Here is a 22,274-nt window from a genome sequence, read left to right as displayed (position 1 = left end):
AGTAATCACTGCTATATAAATGCAGTGATTCCTGTGTAAATGACACTGGCAGTGAAAGGGTTAACCAGTGGGTGGCAGTGTAGGGGTTAAGTGTTCCTAGGGGTGTGTTACTAACTGTGGGGGGGTTGGGCTTTCATTTAGTGTACACTGATCTCTGCTCCAATCACATGGAGCAGAGATCAGCGTCACTAGTTGCTAGGCAGAATGGAAAAATGTTGTTTATACAGCATTTCCTCCATTCGGCCGCTCCGTGAGACGATCGCGGGGATGCCCGCGGGTCCCGCGACCGGACTCACGGGGGTCCCGACCAGCGCGGGAGCGCGCCGCCGGCGGCGCGCTCCCGATGGCACGGCGGCAACGAATATTGGACGTACATGTACGCCAATATGCCTGCCCGTGCCATTCTGTCGACGTACATCGTCGTGCGCTGGTCGGGAAGTGGTTAAGGAAGATTGTAGCCATTCTCTTTTGATCGTTTCCAAAATGGACTAATAACTATGGATTATGGCCCCTAGTCCATCTCGGGAGAAAGCAAGAGAGGGCGGCTACTCTCATACATACAGTGGGACAATTGACCCGCTTACGGGAAGTCAGACCACTGCAGCAAAAACAAAGAAATTTGGAGGAGGCTAAGAGGCAGTAGAAGGTACATTTTTAACTACTTCGGGACCACCCACCTGAACTGTACTGCAAACGGGCAGCCCGTACAGGCAAAGCGACGTACTGGTACATCACTGCCTGTTTCTGTGTTTAAGGCGCTTGCATGCGTGTCCCCTCGCCGACAACCAATGTGATTGTACACAGGGGGAGCATGTCAGCAGGTCCCAGCCAATGATTCATGGCTGTGATCCGGCAGTTTTTCCAATCACAGCCCAGTGCCCTGTGTTGACAATCAACACAGGGCTCTGTACAGAGGGAACAATCTCTTGGCTTCTTATCCCTAAATAGCAAAGATGAGAAACAGAGATCTTTAGTGAAAAGCAGCACACATTACACAAGTTAATACTTGTTGGGTGCACATTTAACCCCTTGATTACTCGAGATCTTAACCCCTTCCCAGCAAGTGTCATTAGTTCAGTGACCGTGTATAGTATTATCACTGATCACTGTATTATTTTCACTGGTGATTGGGTAGGAACTGAGTAACTGCCACAATGTCAGTTGGTGTCAGATTGCCCACTACGCTATCGCAGTCCCATTAGAGGTCGCTGATCACTGTATCACAGTATAAAAAAAATATAAAAAAATTCTATTATATATACACCATAGTTTGTAGACACTATAACATTCACACAAACCAACCAATATACACTTATTGGTATTTGTTTTACCAAAGGCATGTAGCAGAATTCATTTTGGCCAAAATTTATGAAGACATTTTCTATTTTTTTATTGGATATGTTTTATAGCAGAAAGTAAAAAATATATATATATTTTTTTAAAATTTAGGTTTTTTTTTTTCGTTTATATAATAAAAACGAAAAAACTTAGTGGTGATCACATACGCCCAAAAGATTTGTGTGTAAAAAAAAAATAATATAAATTTTGTTTGGGTGCAGGGTTGCATGACCGTGCGATTACCAATCACAGTGCTAAATGGGAAAAAAATGCCTGATAATGAAGCTGAGGGGGGTTAAAATATGAACATATATTTAAATATATTTTTTTCTTTTTAGACCAAAGTTAAAGTGGATGTAAACATGATTCATGAAATCTGACCTGGGCACATATATGTGTAGTGTTTTCTTGTCTCCCTTCAAAGCCCTGCGTCCTGTATCTTTGTTGTGTTGACTTATTTGAATTACAAAGTAAATTACGTTCGAAAATGACTAAACGGACTAAATGAATTAAAGTAATTAATTAAGTCTGCTTCTATTTTCTGTTCTGAATTAATCCAGGTACCTATTGTTGCTTTGACAGCAACAGCCAGTCCCTCAATTCGTGAAGATATTTTGAAATCATTAAATTTGCGCAATCCACAAGTCACGTGCACTAGTTTTGATCGTCCAAACCTTTTTCTGGAAGTAGGAAGGAAGACTACAAATATCATACAGGATCTTCAAAAGTTTCTTACTAAGAAGCCAAGGTAAGGGTGATGATGTAAAGCAAGGTAATGGTGTGGGATGTAAAGCATTGTAAGTTTATGAGATATAAAGCTTTTATATAGGCTTGGTTGTTTTTATGCAAGGTGTTTTGATTGTGTCACCACACATAGCAAACATGTATCATGGCTTCCTCCTCCCATCATCTTACCCTATCATCTATATCAGGGGTTGGCAACCTTTGAGAGGTAGGGATCTACCTGAACAGCATGAAAGAGATCAAAGATCACGGGGTTCGGCATCCTTTTTTTCAAAGAAATTAACTAGCAACACCTAACTAAATAGTAAGGAAAACAATAAAATATAATAAAACAAATGTCAGTGTAGAAATATAGTTAGTCTACCTTTAGGAGTGGACCATGTCAGTCAGTAGGGCAGTGGACAGTGTGTGGACAGTGTGTGGATGGTGTCGGCATAGAAATGTGCTTACAAATAAAAATCATAAAAATCTGGCATGCATTTGTATTCAGCCACTCCGGAGTCAATACGTTGTAGAACCACCTTTTAGCTGCAATTACAGCTGCCAGTTTTTTGGGGTATGTCTCTACTAGCTTTGCACATATAGAGAGTGACATTTTTGCCTATTCATTTTTGTAAAATAACTCAAGCTCTGTCAGATTGGCTGGAGAGATTCTCAATTGGATTTAGATCTGGACTTTGAATGAGCCGTTCTAACACATAAATATGCTTGATCTAAACCATTCCATTGTAGCTCTGGCATGGTATGTTTAGGGGTTGTTGTCCTTCTGGAAGGTGAACCTCCGTCCCAGTCAAGTCTTTTGCAGACTCTAACAGGTTTTCTTCTAAGATTGCCCTGTATTTAGCTGCATCCATCTTCCCATCAACTCTGACCAACTTCCCTGTATTTGCTGAAGAAAAGCATCCCCACAACATAATGCTGCCACCACCACGTTTCACGGTGGGGATGGTGTGTTCAGGGTGATGTGCAGTGTTAGTTTTATGCCACACATAGCATTTTGCTTTTAGACAAAAAATATATATTTTGGTCTCATATGACCAGAGTACCTTCTTCCACATGTTTGCAGTGTCCCCCACATGGCTTCTCGCAAAACTGCAAACGGAACCTCTTATGGCTTTCTTTCAACAATGGCTTTCTTCTTGCCAGTCTTCCTTAAAGGCCAGATTTGTGACGTGCATGGCTAATAGTTGTCCTTTGGTCAGATTCGCCCACCTGCAGGTCCTCCGGAGTACCATGGGCCTTTGGGCTGCTTCTTAAATTAATACTTTACTTGCCCGGCCTGTCAGTTTAGGTGGACGGCCATGTCTTTGTAGGTTTGCAGTTGTGTCATACTCTTTCCATTTTCGGATGATGGATTGACCAGTGCTCTGTGAGTTTTTCAAAGGCTGGGATATTTTTTTATAACCTAACCCTGCTTTAAACTTCTCCACAACTTTCTACCTGTCTAGTGTGTTCTTTGGCCTTCATGATGCTGTTTGTTCACTAAGGTTCTCGAACAAAACTCTGAGGGCTTCACAGAACAGCTGTATTTATACTGAGATTAAATTACACATAGGTGGACTCTATCTACTAATTAGGTGACTTCTGAAGGCAATTGGTTCCACTAAATGTTATTTAGGGGTATCAGAGTAAAGGTGGCTGAATACAAATGCATGCCACGCTTTTCAGATATTTATTTGTAAAAAAGTTTGAAAACAATTTAGAATTTTCCTCCCTCTTCACGTTTATGTGCCCATTTGTGTTGGTCTATCACATAAAAACCCAATAAAATACATTTATGTTTTTGGTTGTATCATGACAAAATGTGGAAAATTTCAAGGAGTATGAATACTTTTTCAAGGCACCGTAGTTGCACTTTAAGAATTGTAATGACATGCTTTGTTGAAAATCTGTGTTGTCTGAATTCTAATTACAGAGGGATTTTTGCTGGCAAGTGTGTACAGCCATAGAAAAATGGATTCTGTGGAGCTTGCTGTCTAAGTTGCAGCTGAGACATGGGGAGACAGACTATTTTTGTTAGGAGTCTTTTGTCAGATTTCATGGTAGCAAAAATGCACAGATGTTGTCACAGATGGGAAGGGCTTGAAGGCCAAATACAAATTTAATGTAAATAATTTCTCTGAGGGCCTCCTTCAGGTAAAGTAAAAGGATCATTTTACCAAACATATCATTAGGAGTAAAATGAGTCTAAGGACTGAAAATTCATGTGGTAATAATTGGCATAGTTTATTTACTCTGTCCTATTGTAGGTGTATGCAATTTTACCAAGTTTTTATTTTTACATTGCCACAGTTTGCAAAACATATGAATATAATAAATGTGTAACCATTAGGGTTTCATATGGACATTCCAATCATGTCTTCCTCTCTTTCTCAGGCAGATCTGATGGGAAGCTCCATGCAGCTCTATAGACAGGGAGGTGTAAACAGATACGTATATGTCCTTTTACATCGCCTACCTCCGAGTCTGTTCAGGTCCTGAACGGACACAAATCTGTTTACATTGGGCTGCTCATAATGCCACCATGTCCTCTGTAAATGCAGACATGCACTGGTCAGGCACGGATGTCAGAACAGTGACATCTGTCTTGTTTAGTATCCGATTTAGCAGGAGATCTGTTCATGGATCCCCTCCTGAGTGAAGCAGAGTTGCTTCGTATGAGAGGAGCTTAAAGGACCAGGATACAAGAACTACAAAGCCTGATAAAGACAAGTTGGCTGATTTGAACACTGCTTTTGGTTGATAGTGTGGAGGTGTATTAATGAGAGATACAGTTTCTTGGGCATTGCCCATCGAAATTATGTTGGGGTGTTTATAATGAGAACTTTAAATTTGATCATTGCATGTGGCAGGTAGTAAAGAGGTGTGAAAATGAGACCTTATAGGCTGACCACAGATGACCTCTGGCTGGTTAAAAAAAAAAAAAAAAAATTTCCAACACATGCAAGGTGGATAGAGGAATTTCCTTTCCTGCGCCATTGTATTGTGACAGTGGCTACAGCCAAATGATCGAGAAAACTTTTCCAACAGTCACATTTGACAGAAGTTGATCGACTTCTGTAAAGCGAGAAAGGTGAGAGATGGATCGAAATTCATCCGGTCTCTGCTGAACCAGCTAAATTTTAATCCATCTATGTGGCAGCTTTATATTTGAGCATTACCTACGGCAAATAGCCTAAAGGTCTTGTTATTAAGGATTTTTATTTGGAAATCGCTCCTGGTACACAGTGGAGACGTGGTGATGGGAGCTTCAGATTTGCACATCACCCATGGCAGATAGTGTAGAATACTATGGTGAGAGCTTCAGAGTTGAGCATCTGCTTTGTCAGGTAGTATAGATATCTGGTAATGAGAGATTCAAGTTCAAGCATTTCATGTGGCATAGTGTAGATGTGCGGTAATACACTTTTGAGGCATCTGCATGAACATTGGAGTGAGAACAATAATTCTAGGGCCGTATTTACTCAATGCAGCCTCCTCTTTTATATTTTACCAAAAGTGGGGTATTATATTGTGTCTGTGTGCACTAAAATACATTTTAGTGTATTTTTCTCTGAAAATAAGTGTTTGATAAACATTTGCACAAATACCCTGCAACTGATCCCGTTATATTCTACAGGAACAAATGCAGATTTTAACATGTTTGTGAAAAATTTAAAACGCACCCCTATAGAAAAGTGGTTAAAGGTAAAGTGGCTGCACTATTGTAACAACTTTAAAGTTACAATCCGTAAAGTCTCATGGTTTTTCACCTTAATGCATTCTATGCATTGAGGTGAAAATTATTCTGTGCTGCAGCTGCCTCCAGAGCCCCCCCATTTTTCTTACCTGAGCCCATCTATTCCAGCGATGTGTCTGAGCCCAGTGGCTCCAGCTGCTGTCTCTGTCCTCACTGGGTAGATTGATAGCCATTGGCTCCTGCTGTCAATCAAATCCAGTGACACGGGGTCAGGGCCAAGTCCCGCGGTTGGTGTCAATGGACAGCAGCGGGACTCGCGGGGTGCGCCTGCACAGGTGCCCCCAGGGAAAGCAGTTCTCTGTGTGGGCATCCGATGAAGGGGAGGAGCAAGGAGTGTTGGCGGGAGACCCCAGAAGGGGAGGATTGAGGCTGTTCTGTGCCAAACCCTTTGGCAGAGAAGATAAGTATAACATGTTTGTTATTTTTATTTTAAAAAAAAGTGAACCTTTTACAACCACTTTAAGGTCAGCGTCGTACAAATGTATATTGCAGCGTTCTTTATAAGTTCATTTTGTAATGCAGTTCTCGGTAAGGAATGCTAACACTCGGCTCCACTTAAATTTTTTTCTTCATTACATCTTTTATTAAATACTGCTTTTCTTGTCAAATGTGACAGAGAATGTTCCCAAGTTAAAGAAACTATTCTCCGTTTGATCTATTGCAAGCAGACATTCCTGTTTCTATAAAGTTTCCAACCTGAGCAGCAGATTTGAGCATTGCTTACCTTGTTATGATGTATTGCCTAATCATTAAGTTAAAAAGAGATACTAAACTGGGACTATCTCCTGCAGGTCTGGATGGGAATTTGAAGGAGCCACAATTGTTTATTGTCCCTCCAGAAAGACATCTGAACAGGTAACCTCAGAATTGACTAAGCTGGGCATTTCATGTGGCACTTACCATGCTGGAATAGGGATCAAGCCAAGAAGGGAAGTGCACCATCGCTTCATGAGAGATGAAATACAGGTAAGATTTCGGGTCTAATATAAAATAACTGCTCTTGGGATCTCAGGGGTTTATTGCAGACCATAAAAGATAAAACAAAACTTCCTCCACACCTCCTTTCAATTATCTGTTATGCACTTTCGGATGCTCCCAAATATCTATACTATATGGAAAAACAAGAATAAAATCAGGGTTTATTGCATTCAAATGCACTAATATGTCAAGAATGTATGAATCATGCATAATAAGACACAGCATGGTATTCAGGAACAGACGTCTATACTGCCCTCTTCAGGAGATTGGACACTAGCAAAGTAAAGCTGTTAGGACAGCCTTACAATACCCCTCCAACTCCCATAAAGCTTCAGTTTTTTTGCTAGTCTCCTTAGAAAACTGACATCTTCTCAGCTTGAAGAGACGTAAAACATTTTTCCTCTAGAAAGTTTCTCCAGTTCTTACAGAGACCTCAAAGTTAATTTAGCAGTTATCCATTTTGGCTGAGCCCCAACATAGCCTTTGAGGCCATACCTGGCCCCCAGTGCAAAGTAGAAGCGGGGCTAGCCTGTAATATACCTTAGGTACACTGGACCCTGTGTTAGGCTAAAACCCCTTGGTACCAAAGATTCAACATGGTTGGAAGCTGCAGGGTGTTTTACAGGTGGAAGGCCGTGGTTCTCACTTCAGTGATCCCATGTCCCTGAAAACTTCTGAAGTAGTGTGCACATCGAAGGGATGAAACCTGAGGGAAATCCTGAATCTACCTGCATCACTCTGTGTAGTAAAAAAAAATTGTCTGTAAAGTTTTTTGTAATGAGATACTATAAGAAATATCAAGGTCCAGCTATACTATTCATTTTTTTTTTAACATTTTATGTTCATTTCATATGATTTTTGTATTGTTACACTTTATATTCAGTCACATATATTTTTTACATATTGCAGGTCCATGTTTGTTTAAAATCTTGGATAAATGTTGATAATGTGGTACTGAGCTGGTTAATTATCCAGACACCATCATGTGGGGTGATTTTTCCGGCTCTAAGTGACCAGTCCGGTGGGATAACAATTAGGCTTTGATAAAGCACAATTAATGTGCGAAAGCGATAGTATATGTTGTACTCACTATGTACTTTATACATGAATAAAGGCGTTTTGGATCTCTGTTTTGGTCTGCAGCCATCCTGATTTCTTTTTACTTGATTTACTACAGCTGCGACTGGGTGGGCATCCTACCTTGAGGAGATCACGCTGGAGTCAGCTCAGCTTTGAACAGCATGAATATTTCTGTCTCTGAGCAGAGGGTATAGTATAGCCCTCAGGCCTTTTTTTGGGAGCTCTGGGGGTATGCTTACCCTTGGGGGTTAATGTACCATAGCTGGGGATGACATTCACATATTCGCAGCCAGCATTGTGTGAGATTTATGGCCGGTATAAATTTGGAGCCATTTTTTGCTGCATGGGCTTGAGTGCCTTTCCGTGTTTGTGCAGCCTCTGTTTCCCGGATCATTTTGTGCACGGTCTATCTGGCATGGTCTATCTGGATTTTGCAAAAGCATTTGACACAGTTCCCCATAAACGTTTACGGTACAAAATAAGGTCCGTTGGCTTGGACAATAGCGTGAATACATGTATTGAAACCTGGCTACAAAGTGGAGTTCAGAGGGTGGTGATAAATGGGAGGGGGGGGGGGGGTAGTGGGGTCCCACAGGGTTCTGTGCTGGGACCAATCCTATTTAATTTATTTGGAAACTACCTGGAGGATGGGGTAAACAGTCCAATCTCTGTATTTGTGGATGATACTTAGCTAAGCAGGGTAATAACTTATTCGCAGGATGTGGAAACCTTGCAAGAATATCTGAACAAATGAATGGGGTGGGCAACTACATGGCAAATGAGATTTAATGTAGAAAAATGTAAAATAATGTATTTGGGTGGCAAAAATATGAATGCAGACTACACACTAGGGGGAGAACCTCTGGGGGAATCTAGGGTGGAAAAGGACCTGGGGGTCCTAGTAGATGATAGGCTCAGCAATGGCATGCAATGTTAAGCTGCTGCTAACTAAGCAAACGGAATATTGGCATGCACTAAAAAGGGGTTTAACTCCAGGGATGAAGCGATAATTCTCCTACTCTACAAGACTCTGCTTCGGCTGCACCTAGAGTATGCTGTCCAGTTCTGGGCACCAGTCCTCAGGAAGGATGTACTGGAAATCGTCAAAGAAGGGCAACAACGCTAATAAAGGGTCTGGATGATATTAGTTATGACGAAAGGTTGCAAGCACTGAACGTATTCTCTCTGGAGAAGAGACGCCTGAGAGGGGATATGATTTCAATTTACAAGTATCGTACTGATGACCCCACAATAGGGAAAACTTTTTCCGCAGAGGGGAGTTTAACAAGACACGTGACCACTCATTGAAATTGGAAGAAAAAAGGTTTAACCATAAACTACATAGAGGGTTCTTTACTGTAAGAGCGGCCAGGATGTGGAATTCCCTTCCACAGGCGGTGGTCTCAGTGGGGGGGGGGGGGGGGGGCATCGATAGTTTCAAGAAACTATTAGATAAGCACCTGAACGACCAAAACATGCAGGGGAGATATACAAGGTAATACTGACTAATCACGCACATAGGTTGAACTTGTGTCTTTTCTTTATCGTACATCATAGTACACAGAGTCTCAAGTAATTAATTGGTGGGTTATAGGCCTACCTTCAGGTGTTGACACTGGTATAACCAATACAGGAAGTTGACTCCCCTATATAACCCCTCCTCCTTCCAGCAGTACCTCAGTTTTTTCACCGGTGTTGGTCACGAGTGAAGATGTGCTCTAAGGAGCTCCAGGAGGGATTCAGGCTGGATTTAAAGAAACCTCCACAATCCGATCCATCCTCGCCACTGAGGCCATAGGATGGTACCTGGACCTCGATGCAAGAATGAGGTGTTGCCTCCAATGCTTCTCTTTGAGAGCTGGACCCTAGGAACCAGGACGCTTTTTGGTCTTGCTACATTTCCTAAAGCTGTCCTGAGGGTGCTATACAAGGCCCAAAGGAGAGGAACCCCTTTTTATAAGGGCCCCAGTCTTTGAGCGTGTTAACGCAGCCCGCCGTGATGGGTGACGTTTGGATCTGCTGTTTCAGCAGTATCCTGCAGAGAGGATAAGGTTAAGAAAAAAGAGAAAACCTTTATATGCCTTAAATGCCATAGAATAGGGCTGTCTCAGTATATATGTTGTCCAGCAGAGGGGGTTCTTACTTTCCTAAGGAAATTAGCAGCTAAGGGGAAAAGTTCCCATAATCATTAGAACTCTGCAGAGTTTAGCAGCATGCTGACAGAACCCCCCTTTCCCTCCCCCTCCCCCCCCCCTCTCCTCCTTTAGGAGTTGTTTGCCATCTTTTTTTTAATATATATTACTCACAGTTATGGTAGGTATCCTAGCCTGCTGTGGAGCGGCATAAACCGGCAGTTGTTTTCAAAGCAGCATGGGTTCCCTCTCCCTTCAGGTCTGCATAATCCAGACTAGCTAAGCATATTCAAACTGAATGGGGGTTGCTGGAGGACGCAGAGGGGCGGGGCCGTAGGTCACATGACGCTAGGTATGAGACACAGTGTCTATCCATACAGCATTGATTACTGAGGGGGAAGTGCTGTGGACGCCAATCAGGTCCACCTGAAGCTCACACATTAAAGCACTCTCTGCTACATGAAAACTCAGCCTTCGCAGCTAGAGTTCACTAAGGAGAGGAGTCTGTTATACTAAGAGACATTTAGCGCGGGGCACGTAAGGGTGTAAAGCAGGCATTTCCAGTACAGGAAAAGAACTGTTAGCATGCATTGTTTGGCTAGAATTATTTAGCAGATAATATTGTTTGCGCCTCTGCTTTTGTACTTAGCATTATGTCTTCCAGACCTACCGTAAAGGTACCAAAGGTGTCACCCTCAGGCGCTGGGAACCCCAGTCATGCCTCCATACTGTCTTCCTCTTCAGAGAGATCAGACATGGCAAGCCAGGGTGAGTCATTGGAAGCTAGCGGTGGTGCAACTGCTTCACACACTTCAGCCCCTGTTTATGTGACTGAAGAAGCACTTTCCTCTGCCCTGCAGGGCTTAGAAGGAAGATTAGCGACTTTAATCGCATCATCCATCCAGGTGGATAGGAAAAGTCCTAGATCCCCCTCCCCCACCTTAGATTGTTTACAGTCAGTGGAGGGTCCTAAAGAACTATGGGGACATGACGAGGTCTTTTCCGCAGATGATCGGGAAGGAAAACAAGCCGGTTATTCCTCTGCAGAGGAAACAGTACTTGGAAATTCACCTTCACAAACTACAGAGAGTACAAAGTACAGAGCCTTACAGAGATGGTTCGCTCTACTTTCATGTTACCCCTAATGGAGGCAGCTGAAGGTCCGGTATCCTCTTTAGGATCCTTAAAACCTTTTCAGGCTTTACATGTGTTTCCAGTACATGCATTACTTGAAAAGCTTATTTATTGCGAATGGGATCACCCGGATAAGCATTTCTCCCCTCCTAAAAGATTCTCTAATCTCTATCCTATGGAGGAAAAATTCACTAAATGGTGGAAGATTCCAGCAGTAGACGCTGCTATCTCCAATGTGAATAAAAATTTAACTTGTCCAGTGGACAATGCACATATGCTTAAGGATCCAACAGATAAAAAGTTGGAAGGTCTGTTAAAAACCTCTTTTTCCTTAGCAGGGACCGTAACTCAGCCTGCGATAGCAGCCATAGGCATCTGTCAGTCCTTAAAGGACCAGTTTGCAGATGCCCTCAACAAGCTCAGGAGTTGGCCGAGCTACCTAAAGCATTATGCTTTGCCATAGATGCTATAAAGGACTCTATTCACCAGGCATTACATCTGGCGCTTGTACTTGTACACATGCGAAGGACCCTTTGGTTAAAGGGTTGGTCAGCTGAAACGCCTTGTAAAAATCTTCTAACTGGGTTCCCCTTTAAGGGAGAACGCCTTTTTGGAGATAGCTTGGATAAATGCATTCAGACTATTTCCAGTGGAAAGAGTACTCTTTTACCAGTCAAAAGATAATATAAACGTCCTTCGTTTTAAACAGACTTTTTCCCCAGCGCCAAGGGCATCCTCCTCTAGGCAGGGGCGATGGCCTTTGCCGTCGGACCCCACGGGAAGATCTCAGGGTCAGACCCAGGCACAGAGGAGGACCTGGGGCCGCAAGTCTGCAAAGCAGAATACCAAGGCCTCATCATGAAGAGGCATCCCCCCTCACCAAGGTGGGGGGAAGACTTCTGAAGTTCTCAGAAGTCTGGCAGAGGAAAATTCAGGACAGATGGACCCTCTCCACTGTATCTCTAGGATACAAGCTAGAATTTCGAGAGTTTCCACTGTCCCTTTTTCTCAGATCAAACGTTCCGAGGGATCTAGCCCAAAAGCAATCCCTGTTGCAAGCATTGGACCGATTATTGGCTCAAGGGGTGATCATGCAGATCCCCAAAGAATAGCAGGGTTTGGGTTTTTACTCAAACCTATTTACGGTGCCAAAGCCGAATGGAGATATCAGACCAATTCTAGATCTACGGACTCTAAATCAGTTCCTGAGGATCCGCTCCTTTCGCATGGAGTCAATCAAGTCAGTCGTATCTATCCTACAAAGAGGGGAACTTCTGGCATCCATCGACATCAGAGATGCATATCTGCATGTCCCTATATTCTCTCCTCACCAGAGGTTTCTGCATTTCGAGGTAGAAAATAAGTATTTTCAGTTTGTAGCCCTGCCCTTCGGCCTTGCTACAGCACCTCGGGAATTCACAAAAGTACTTGCCCCACCTCTAGCCAGGTTAAGGGCACAGGGCATAACTGTCCTGGCTTACTTAGATGATCTATTGTTAATAGACCAGTTAGTGGCTCACTTAAGACGGGGTGTAGCCGTTTTAAGCAGCTACCTGGAAAGTTTGGGTTGGATTCTCAACCTAAAAAAGTCCTCCTTGAAGCCACTAAAGAGGCTGGAGTATCTAGGCATGATCATAGATACAGCCCAGAAGAGGGTGTTCTTGCCTCTGGCAAAGATCAGCTCCATACAGGAGCTAGTGAGGATGATCAGGTCAAGAAAAAATCCTTCAATTCGCCTTTGTATGAGATTGTTGGGGAAGATGGTAGCTTTATTCGAAGCAGTGCCCTATGCCCAATTCCATTTGAGACTGTTTCAAAGCAGTATCCTGTCTGCTTGGAACAAGATGAATCAAACTTTTGATTTGCCAATGTGGCTGTCCCCAAGAGTGTCCCAGAGCCTCAGTTGGTGGTTACTATCTCAGAACTTGCTGAAGGGAAAAACCTTCAGACCAATTATCTGGAAGGTAGTGACAACGGATGCCAGCCTTTCAGGCTGGGGAGCAGTACTAGAGAAAACGACTGTCCAGGGACGATGGTCAGGAACCGAGCGTACCTTACCAATCAACATCCTAGAGATTCGGGCAGTATATCTGGCCCTAAAGACCTGGACCTCCAGGTTAAAGGATTTTCCTGTCAAGAGTCAATCCGACAATGCCACGGCATATATCAATCACCAAGGGGGCACCAGAAGTCTCCCAGCTCAGAGAGAGGTGAACCAGATTCTAACTTGGGTGGAAGAGAATGTCCCCTGCTTATCGGCAGTTTTCATTCCAGGGGTAGAAAATTGGCAGGCGGACTATCTAAGTCGCCAGCAGCTATTCCCGGGGGAATGGTCTCTTCATCCCGAAGTGTTTGGAGCTGTTTGCCAAAAATGGGGGACTCCGGACGTAGACCTTCTAGCGTCCAGATTCAACACAAAGCTAGTCAACTTTGTGTCCAGGACAAGGGACCCACTCGTGTACGGAACAGATGCATTGGTGACCCCCGGGATCAGTTCTCACTGATCTATGCTTTTCCCCCGATCCGGTTGCTGCCTCGGCTTCTTTCCAGGATCAAGCTGGAAAGAAAGTCGGTAATTCTGATAGCACCAGCATGGCCCAGAAGGTCATGGTTCGCGGAGATCGTAAAGATGACAGTGGAGGGTTCTTGGCCCTTCCACTAAGGCCAGACCTGCATCCTACTTTACAAACGCTAAATTTAACGGCTTGGCTATTGAGATCCACATTCTGAAGAAACGTGGGCTTTCCAGGTCAGTTATCTCTACTTTGATTAATGCTAGGAAGCCAGCTTCTAGAGCTATATATTATAGAGTCTGGAAAGCTTTTGTTTCCTGGTGTGAATCCAAGGGTTGGCACCCTCGGAGATATATTATAGGCAGGATTCTTTCCTTTCTACAGTTAGGCTTAGAGATGAAGCTGGCCCTGAGTACTATTAAGGGTCAAGTCTCAGCCTTATCAATTTTGTTCCAAAGACCGCTTGCTACGCATTCTTTAGTCCGGGGTTTCATGCAAGGAATACTGCGGATAAATCGGCCAGTTAGATCTCCTTTAAAGTGGAAGTAAACTCCCCTATTGTTTTCAGCCAAGGAAGCTGCCATCTTTGCCTCTGTTTAACTAGATGCCGACCGCCGGCTGTCAAATGACGGCCAGGCGGCGCACCTATTGTGGCGGGAGGCCGTCATATGACGGCCTCCCGCTTAAACAGGGAATGCGCGCGATCGTGCGCACGCATCCCTGTTTCTTCGGTGGCGGTGTGTCACGGAGACACCGCTTGCCACCGAAGGGGGTGAACAGCCATTCGTTATGGCTGTTTACCACGTGATCACAGATGGTCACACCCCGACTGTGCACGGCGCATGCGCGCTTTCGTGAGCGCGCTGCGCGTGCACGTCGGTGGCAGCGTGTTCCCCGGGAACACTGCTCGTCACCGACGCTGGTAAACAGCCATAGGCCGGCTGTTTACCCACGTGATCAGCTGTGATCCTTTCACAGCCGATCACTAAAATGTAAACAAACCGCGGTAACGAGATGTTACCGGGTTGTTCTCCTCCTCACACACCGATCATGTGTGAGGAGGAGACCTCACACATGAATCACACTGATTGCCTGCCTGCCCCCCCCCCCCCCCCATAAAGAGGACCTGTCACCACCCCTCATAGTACCTGTCAATCACAGTCCATCAGAGTACCCGAGTACCGGTCCCAGCCCATCAGAGTACCGAGTACCGGTCACGGCACACCAGAGTACCCGAGTACCTGTCACGGCACACCAGAGTACCCGAGTACCTGTCACGGCACACCAGAGTACCCGAGTACCTGTCACGGCACACCAGAGTACCCGAGTACCTGTCACGGCACACCAGAGTACCCGAGTACCTGTCACGGCACACCAGAGCACCCGAGTACCTGTCACGGCACACCAGAGCACCCGAGTACCTGTCACGGCACACCAGAGCACCCGAGTACCTGTCACGGCACACCCGAGTACCTGTCACGGCACACCCGAGTACCTGTCACGGCACACCCGAGTACCTGTCACGGCACACCCGAGTACCTGTCACGGCACACCCGAGTACCTGTCACGGCACACCCGAGTACCCGAGTACCTGTCACGGCACACCCGAGTACCCGAGTACCTGTCACGGCACACCAGAGTACCTGTCACGGCACACCCGAGTACCTGTCACGGCACACCCGAGTACCTGTCACGGCACACCCGAGTACCTGTCACGGCACACCAGAGTACCCGAGTACCTGTCACGGCACACCAGAGCACCCGAGTACCTGTCACGGCACACCAGAGCACCCGAGTACCTGTCACGGCACACCCGAGTACCTGTCACGGCACACCCGAGTACCTGTCACGGCACACCCGAGTACCTGTCACGGCACACCCGAGTACCTGTCACGGCACACCCGAGTACCTGTCACGGCACACCCGAGTACCTGTCACGGCACACCCGAGTACCTGTCACGGCACACCCGAGTACCCGAGTACCTGTCACGGCACACCCGAGTACCCGAGTACCTGTCACGGCACACCCGAGTACCCGAGTACCTGTCACGGCACACCCGAGTACCTGTCACGGCACACCCGAGTACCTGTCACGGCACACCCGAGTACCTGTCACGGCACACCCGAGTACCTGTCACGGCACACCCGAGTACCTGTCACGGCACACCCGAGTACCTGTCACGGCACACCCGAGTACCTGTCACGGCACACCCGAGTACCTGTCACGGCACACCCGAGTACCTGTCACGGCACACCCGAGTACCTGTCACGGCACACCCGAGTACCTGTCACGGCACACCCGAGTACCTGTCACGGCACACCCGAGTACCTGTCACGGCACACCCGAGTACCTGTCACGGCACACCCGAGTACCTGTCACGGCACACCCGAGTACCTGTCACGGCACACCCAGGTACCCGAGTACCTGTCAGGGCCCATCAGGGTACCCGAGTACCTGTCAGGGCCCATCAGGGTACCCGAGTACCTGTCAGGGCCCATCAGGGTACCCGAGTACCTGTCAGGGCCCATCAGGGTACCCGAGTACCTGTCAGGGCCCATCAGGGTACCCGAGTACCTGTCAGGGCCCATCAGGGTACCCGAGTACCTGTCACGGTCCATGTGAATACCTGTCACCGCCCTTCAGAGTACCCAAATACCAGTCACCAAACCATCAGAGTACCTGTCACCAGGCCATCAGAGTACCCGAGTACCTGTCACCAGCCCATCAGAGTACCCGAGTACCTATTTGCAGCCCATGTCTCATAGAATATACGTTGGGGTGTTTGCTTTCCAAAATGGGGTCATTTTGTGGGTAATTTCACTGTCCTGGTGGTCCAGGACCTTCAAAAGTGTGATGGGTAGGAATGAAATGAGATGTGTCATTTATGCTCCTAGAACGCCTGAACGTACTACTTCAATGTTCGGCCTCTCTATGTGGCCAGGCTGTGTAAAAGTCCTACACATGTAGTATCGCCATACTCGGGAGGAGTAGCAGAATGTATTTCGGGGTGTAATTTTTGCTATATACATGCTATGTGTTAGAAATATCTTATAAATTGACAATTTTGTGTAAAAAAAAAAAAAATGCGTTTTAAATTAATTCCACATATTCCAAAAACTTCTGGAAAAAAATTAACCATTCAAAAGACACATTATGCCTCACAGATTATACGTTGGGGTGTTTGCTTTCCAAAATAGGGTCATTTTATGGGAAATGCATTGTCCTGGTACTCCAGGGCCTTCAAAAGTGTAATAGGTGGTTGAGAAATGAGATGCGTCATTTTTGCTCGTAGAACGTCTGAAGGTACTACTTCAATGTTAGTGCTCTGTATGTGGCCAGGTTGTGTAAAAGTCTCACACATGTGGTATCGCCGTACTCGGGAAGAGTAGCAGAATGTATTTTGGGGTGTAATTTGTTGTATGCATATGTTGTGTGTGAGAAATAACCTGATAATATGACAATTTAGTAAAAAAAAAATTTGCAAAGAATTGTGGGAAAAAATGACAACTTAAAAAAACTCACCATGCTACTTACTTAATACCTTGGTATGTCTACTTTGTAAAAAGGGGTCATTTGGGGGGTATTTGTACTTTCCTGACTTGTTAGTGTCTCAAGAAATGAGGTACACCTGATGTACTGAAGGCCTGATCAGAAGTGATCAATTTTCAGTGATTGGCACCATAGTTTGTAGACTCTATAACTTTCACAAAGACTAAATAATATATACTAATGTGGGTTATTTTTACCAAAGATATGTAGCAGTATAAATTTTGGCCAAAATTTGTGAAGAAAAATTACTAATTAGCAAAAATTTATGACAGAAACAAAGAAAAAGGAATTTTTTTCACAAAATTTACGTTTTATTTTATTTATAGCACAAAAAATTAAAAACCCACTAGTGATTAAATACCACTAAAAGAAAGCTCTATTTGTGTATAAAAAAGGACGCAAGTTTCATATGGATACAGTGTTGGATGACTGAGTAATTGTCATTCAAACTGTGAGAGCGCTGAAAGCTGAAAATTGGTCTGGTCAGGAAGGGGGTGTAACTGCACTGTATTGAGGTGGTTAATCTTCAACTGCTATGGTGCTGCACATGTGATTCGTTATGACACCAGCCATTGGATGGTTTGATAGTTTGGCTGAGAGCACAGCCAATGTGCAGTTAGTATTCCCGGCATGCCTTTTTTTGAACTGTTTAAATCCATGGGTTTACTTCCACTTTAAGCCCTTGGGATTTGAATCTAGTTTTGTCGGTATTACAAAAACAGCCATTTGAACCATTACAGCATATTCCTTTAGTTCTTTTGACAAGGAAGCTGGTATTTTTAGTTGCTATATCATCAGCAAGGAGGGTGTCAGAATTGGCTGCTCTTTCTTGTAAAGAGCCATATTTGGGTTTTCACGAGGACAGAGTGGTGTTACGCCCTCGTCCAGGCTTTTTGCCAAAGGTAGTTTCAGGCTTTCATCAGAATGAAGATATTGTCCTGCCTTAATTTTTTTCCAGACCAGGTTCCAGGGAAGAAAAATCTCTACATTGTCTTGATGTAGTGAGAGCAGTGAAAATCTATTTGTAGAAAACTGCTCAGATTCGTAAGACTGACGTCTTATTCATTCTGCCAGAGGGTCCTAAGAAGGGACAGGCAGTGTCGAAATCCACTATCTCCAAGTGGATTCGGCAAGTTATAATTCAAACTTAGGGTTTAAAGGGAAAGATTCCCCCTTTTCAAGTTAAGGCGCACTCTACCAGAGCGGTTGGTGCTTCTTGGGCAGTGGATCACCAGGCCTCCATGTCTCAGATCTGCAAGGCCGCAACTTGGTCTTCAGTACATACATTTGCAAAATTTTATCAAGTAGAATGAAGATGGAAGGAGGATATCGCCTTCGGGCGCAGTGTGCTGCAGGCAGTAGTATAAGTCCTCAGGTCTGGGGGTTACCCTACGGGTTGTGTCTCCCTCCCCACAAGTAGCATTGCTATGGGACATCCCACCAAGTAATTACTTGAGACTCTGTGTCCTATGATGTACGATAAAGAAAATAGGATTTTTAAAAATGCTTACCTGTAAAATCCTTTTCTTGGAGTACATCATAGGACACAGAGAGCTCCCGCCCCTCTGTTTTGTGGGGTGAGAGTATATTGCTTATATTGCTTGGCTACAAAAACTGAGTTACTCCTGGAAGAATGAGGGGTAATCTAGGGGAGTCAACTTCCTGTATTGGTTATACCAGTGTCAAGACCTGAAGGTAGGCCTATAACCCACCAAGTAATTACTTGAGACTCTGTGTCCTATAATGTACTCCAAGAAAAGGATTTTACAGGTAAGCTGTTTTAAAAATCCTGTTTTTTGAACCACACTTACTACCGTATATACTCGAGTATAAGCCGAGATTTTCAGCCTCTTTTTTGAGGCTGAAAGTGCCCCCCTCGGCTTATACTCGAGTCATCGCTGTCTGCCCGCTCGATCAGCGTGTCGAGCAGACAGACAGCGGCCATTCTGATTCAAAAGCCGCGCCTCCGGCTCCCCCTTCGCCTGTGATAGGCGGAACACTGAATTTCCCAGCAGCCTGTGTTCCGCCTATCACGGACTTCGTATCATCCTCGTACTACGGACGAGGATGATACGACGTCTGTGATAGGCGGAACACAGGCTGCTGGGAAATTCAGTGTTCCGCCTATCACAGGCGAAGGCGGCGGCGCAGCTTTTGAATTTTACAATGGCCGCCGACGAACGAAGAGGGCACGGGACGGAGGCAAGGCACAGGACGGCACGGCACGGGACGGGACGGGACGGGACCGGAGGCAAGGCACGGCGGCGAGGCACGGCGGCGAGGCACGGCGGCGAGGCACGGAGGCAAGGAGGCTCGGCACGGGACGGAGGCTCGGGACAAAGGCTCAGGACACAGGTAGGCTGGACACACACACACACACACACACACACACACACACACACACACACACACACACACACACACACACACACACACACACACACACACACACACGGATACACACACACACACAGGGATGGATGGATGGATGGAGACACACACACACAGGGATGGACGGACACACAGGGATGGACGGACACACAGGGATGGACGGACACACAGGGATGGACGGACACACACACAGGGATGGACAGGCATGTCTTACCCTCGGCTTATACACGAGTCAATAAGTTTGCCAGTTTTTTTGGGGGTAAATTGGGGGCCTCGGCTTATATTCGGGTCGGCCTATACTCGAGTATATACGGTATGTATATGTAGCTGGCTCCATGCTTCTCCCAAGCTCTGCAGTCTCCACATACCTAGCAAGCCTCAGGACATTTTTGAGCTTCCTGCTGCTTTCATTGATACTGCCACTTCAGCTGGTAACCCTTCCTGCTCCACAGGTTTTGTGAATATCCCTAGTGGAGTCTTCCTTACAAAGGAAAAGTGCATGGTTCGCCATGCCCATATCTTCATATTCCTCATATTCTTTACTCCAAAAAGCAACAAAACCTTATTTTCTACTTAAGGGTTCTGGGCCTAATGGAAGCAAACAAAATGCTACAGAAGTGGCTTACATTAGCAGTCCCCAACATCGTCGGCACCAGGGACCGGTCTTGTGGATAACAACCCCCTCCATGGACCAAATGGGGGGTTGTATTAGAGCTGCACAGTTAATCGTTAAAAAAAATCGTGATCTTAATTCAACCCCCCTGACTATCTCTATTGCAGAGTTTGCCATTCTTTCATAACAAGTGGAGAGACTGCTCGCTCAGCTGTCAAAAGAAAACATCCGGGCACTCTGCCAAGTTTTTAACATGAAACACTGTAACTAACTCTTCCTTCTTGCATCAAAGGGATAAACTTCTGTATGAAAAAAAATCCAGGCAGTCTGCCAAGTTTTTAAACAACCTGTTAATGCAGGAAGTATAACCACGTAAAGTCTAAATCTTTTTCTGACACTTGCTTAAGTTAAAATCAATATTTTTTGCTAGAAAATTACGTGGAACCCCCAAACATTATATATATTTTAGCACAGAGACCCTAGGGAATAAAATGTGAATTGCTGCAATATTTTATGTCGCACTGTATTTGCCCAGCAGTCTTTCAAATGCAATTTTTTGGGAAAAAAAGTACAATGAATTAAAAAAAAAAAACGAAACAGTAAAGTTAGCCCAATTTTTTTGTTTTAATGTGAAAGATGTTACGCAGCAAAAATTGTGAGAGAATCGTGATATATCTTCTAAGCATGTGATTTTCACTTTAGCCATAATCGTGCAGCTCTAGATTGTATTACAGATGCAACCTGTCAACTGGGGAAGGGGGGGCTGGGGTGAAATTCCATATGACGGGAATTCACTGGAAGTCTTGTGATATGAACGGGAGCATCTCTCAGGCTGTGGCAGAATAAACCGAGACTGCTCTGCCAGGTGCTGTAGGTAGGGCAATAGGGCACCGTGCCCAGTGTTGTGGCGGCTGTGGGCACTTTGAATTCTCTGGGTGAAAATTGGTGCTGGGAGAAAAGTAGTGGGCCCCCCTGGTAGTTGGAGGGTAGCAGTGCAGGTTGTGCTGGTTCACTCACCCACTGCATGGCCCAGCCCCCAGCAGGCAGTGGACCAGTACGCCCAGCCTTCAGCAGGCTGCGTTTGGGGGTTGGGGACCTCTGGCTTGCATAAGCCACTTGGGGGAGCCAGAAGTCTCACATCTGATAGAGAGACTGGGCTGCAGGGGACTATTCAAACATGATAAAGACCCCAAACACACCACCAAGATGACCACTACCTTGCTAAAGAAGCTTTATGTGAAGATGATCGACCTAAACCCTGTTGAGCATCTGTGGGGCATCCTCAAATGGAAGGTGGAGGAGCGCAAGGTCTCCAACATCCACCAGCTCCATGATGTTGTTATGGAGGAGTGGAAGAGGACTCCAGTGGCAACCTGTGAAGCTCTGGTGAACTCCATGCCCAAGAGGGTTAAGGCAGTGCTGGAAAATAATAGTGGCCACACAAAATATTGACACTTTGTGCCCAATTCGAAAATTTTCACTCAGGGGTGTACTCACCTTTTGTTGCCAGTGGTTTAGACATTAATGGTTGTGTGTTGAGTTATATTGAGGGGACAACAAATTTACACTGTTATACAAGCTGTACACTCACTACTTTACATTTTAGCAAAGTGTCATTTCTTCAGTGTTGTCACATGAAAAGATATAATAAAATATTTACAAAAATGTGAGGATGTACACACTTTTGTGAGCTACTGTGTGTGTGTGTGTAATATATACAAACACACACAGTTAGATCTGTATATATTTGGACACGGGCACAATTTTCATACTTTTGGTTTCATATGTCACCAGAATAAAATTAAAACTAAACAATCCAAATGAATTTGAAGTGCAGACTTTCAGCTTTATTTCAAGGGGTTGAAAATAAATATTAAGTATAAATTGTAGGAACTGCAACCATTTTTATGCACAGTTCCCCCCATTTTCAAGGGCTCAAATGTAATTGGACAAATGAATATAATCATAAATAAAATGTTAATTTTTAATTTTTTGTTGAGAATCTTTTACTGCCAATGACTGCCTGAAGTTTGGAACCCATTGACATTACCAAAGACTGGGT

The 22,274-nt window shown here is 45.0% G+C and overlaps 1 protein-coding gene across 2 annotated transcripts in view; it reads left to right on the top strand.

Moving 5' to 3' along the window:
• Positions 1-22,274, top strand: part of WRN (WRN RecQ like helicase) — a 212,458-nt gene that overhangs the window by 74,256 nt on the left and 115,928 nt on the right. For both annotated transcript variants that reach the window (XM_077476232.1, XM_077476231.1), the window contains exons 18-19: positions 1,899-2,086; positions 6,613-6,787. In XM_077476232.1, coding sequence (XP_077332358.1) covers positions 1,899-2,086; positions 6,613-6,787 — 363 coding nt within the window. The remainder of the gene's footprint in view (positions 1-1,898; positions 2,087-6,612; positions 6,788-22,274) is intronic.

The sequence above is a fragment of the Lithobates pipiens genome, unplaced genomic scaffold (genome assembly GCF_037356315.1).
Source record: "Lithobates pipiens isolate NorthernLeopardFrog02 unplaced genomic scaffold, aLitPip1_a1.2 Scaffold_13, whole genome shotgun sequence".
Lineage (NCBI taxonomy): Eukaryota > Metazoa > Chordata > Amphibia > Anura > Ranidae > Lithobates > Lithobates pipiens.
This window is presented reverse-complemented; position numbering and strand designations above follow the sequence as displayed.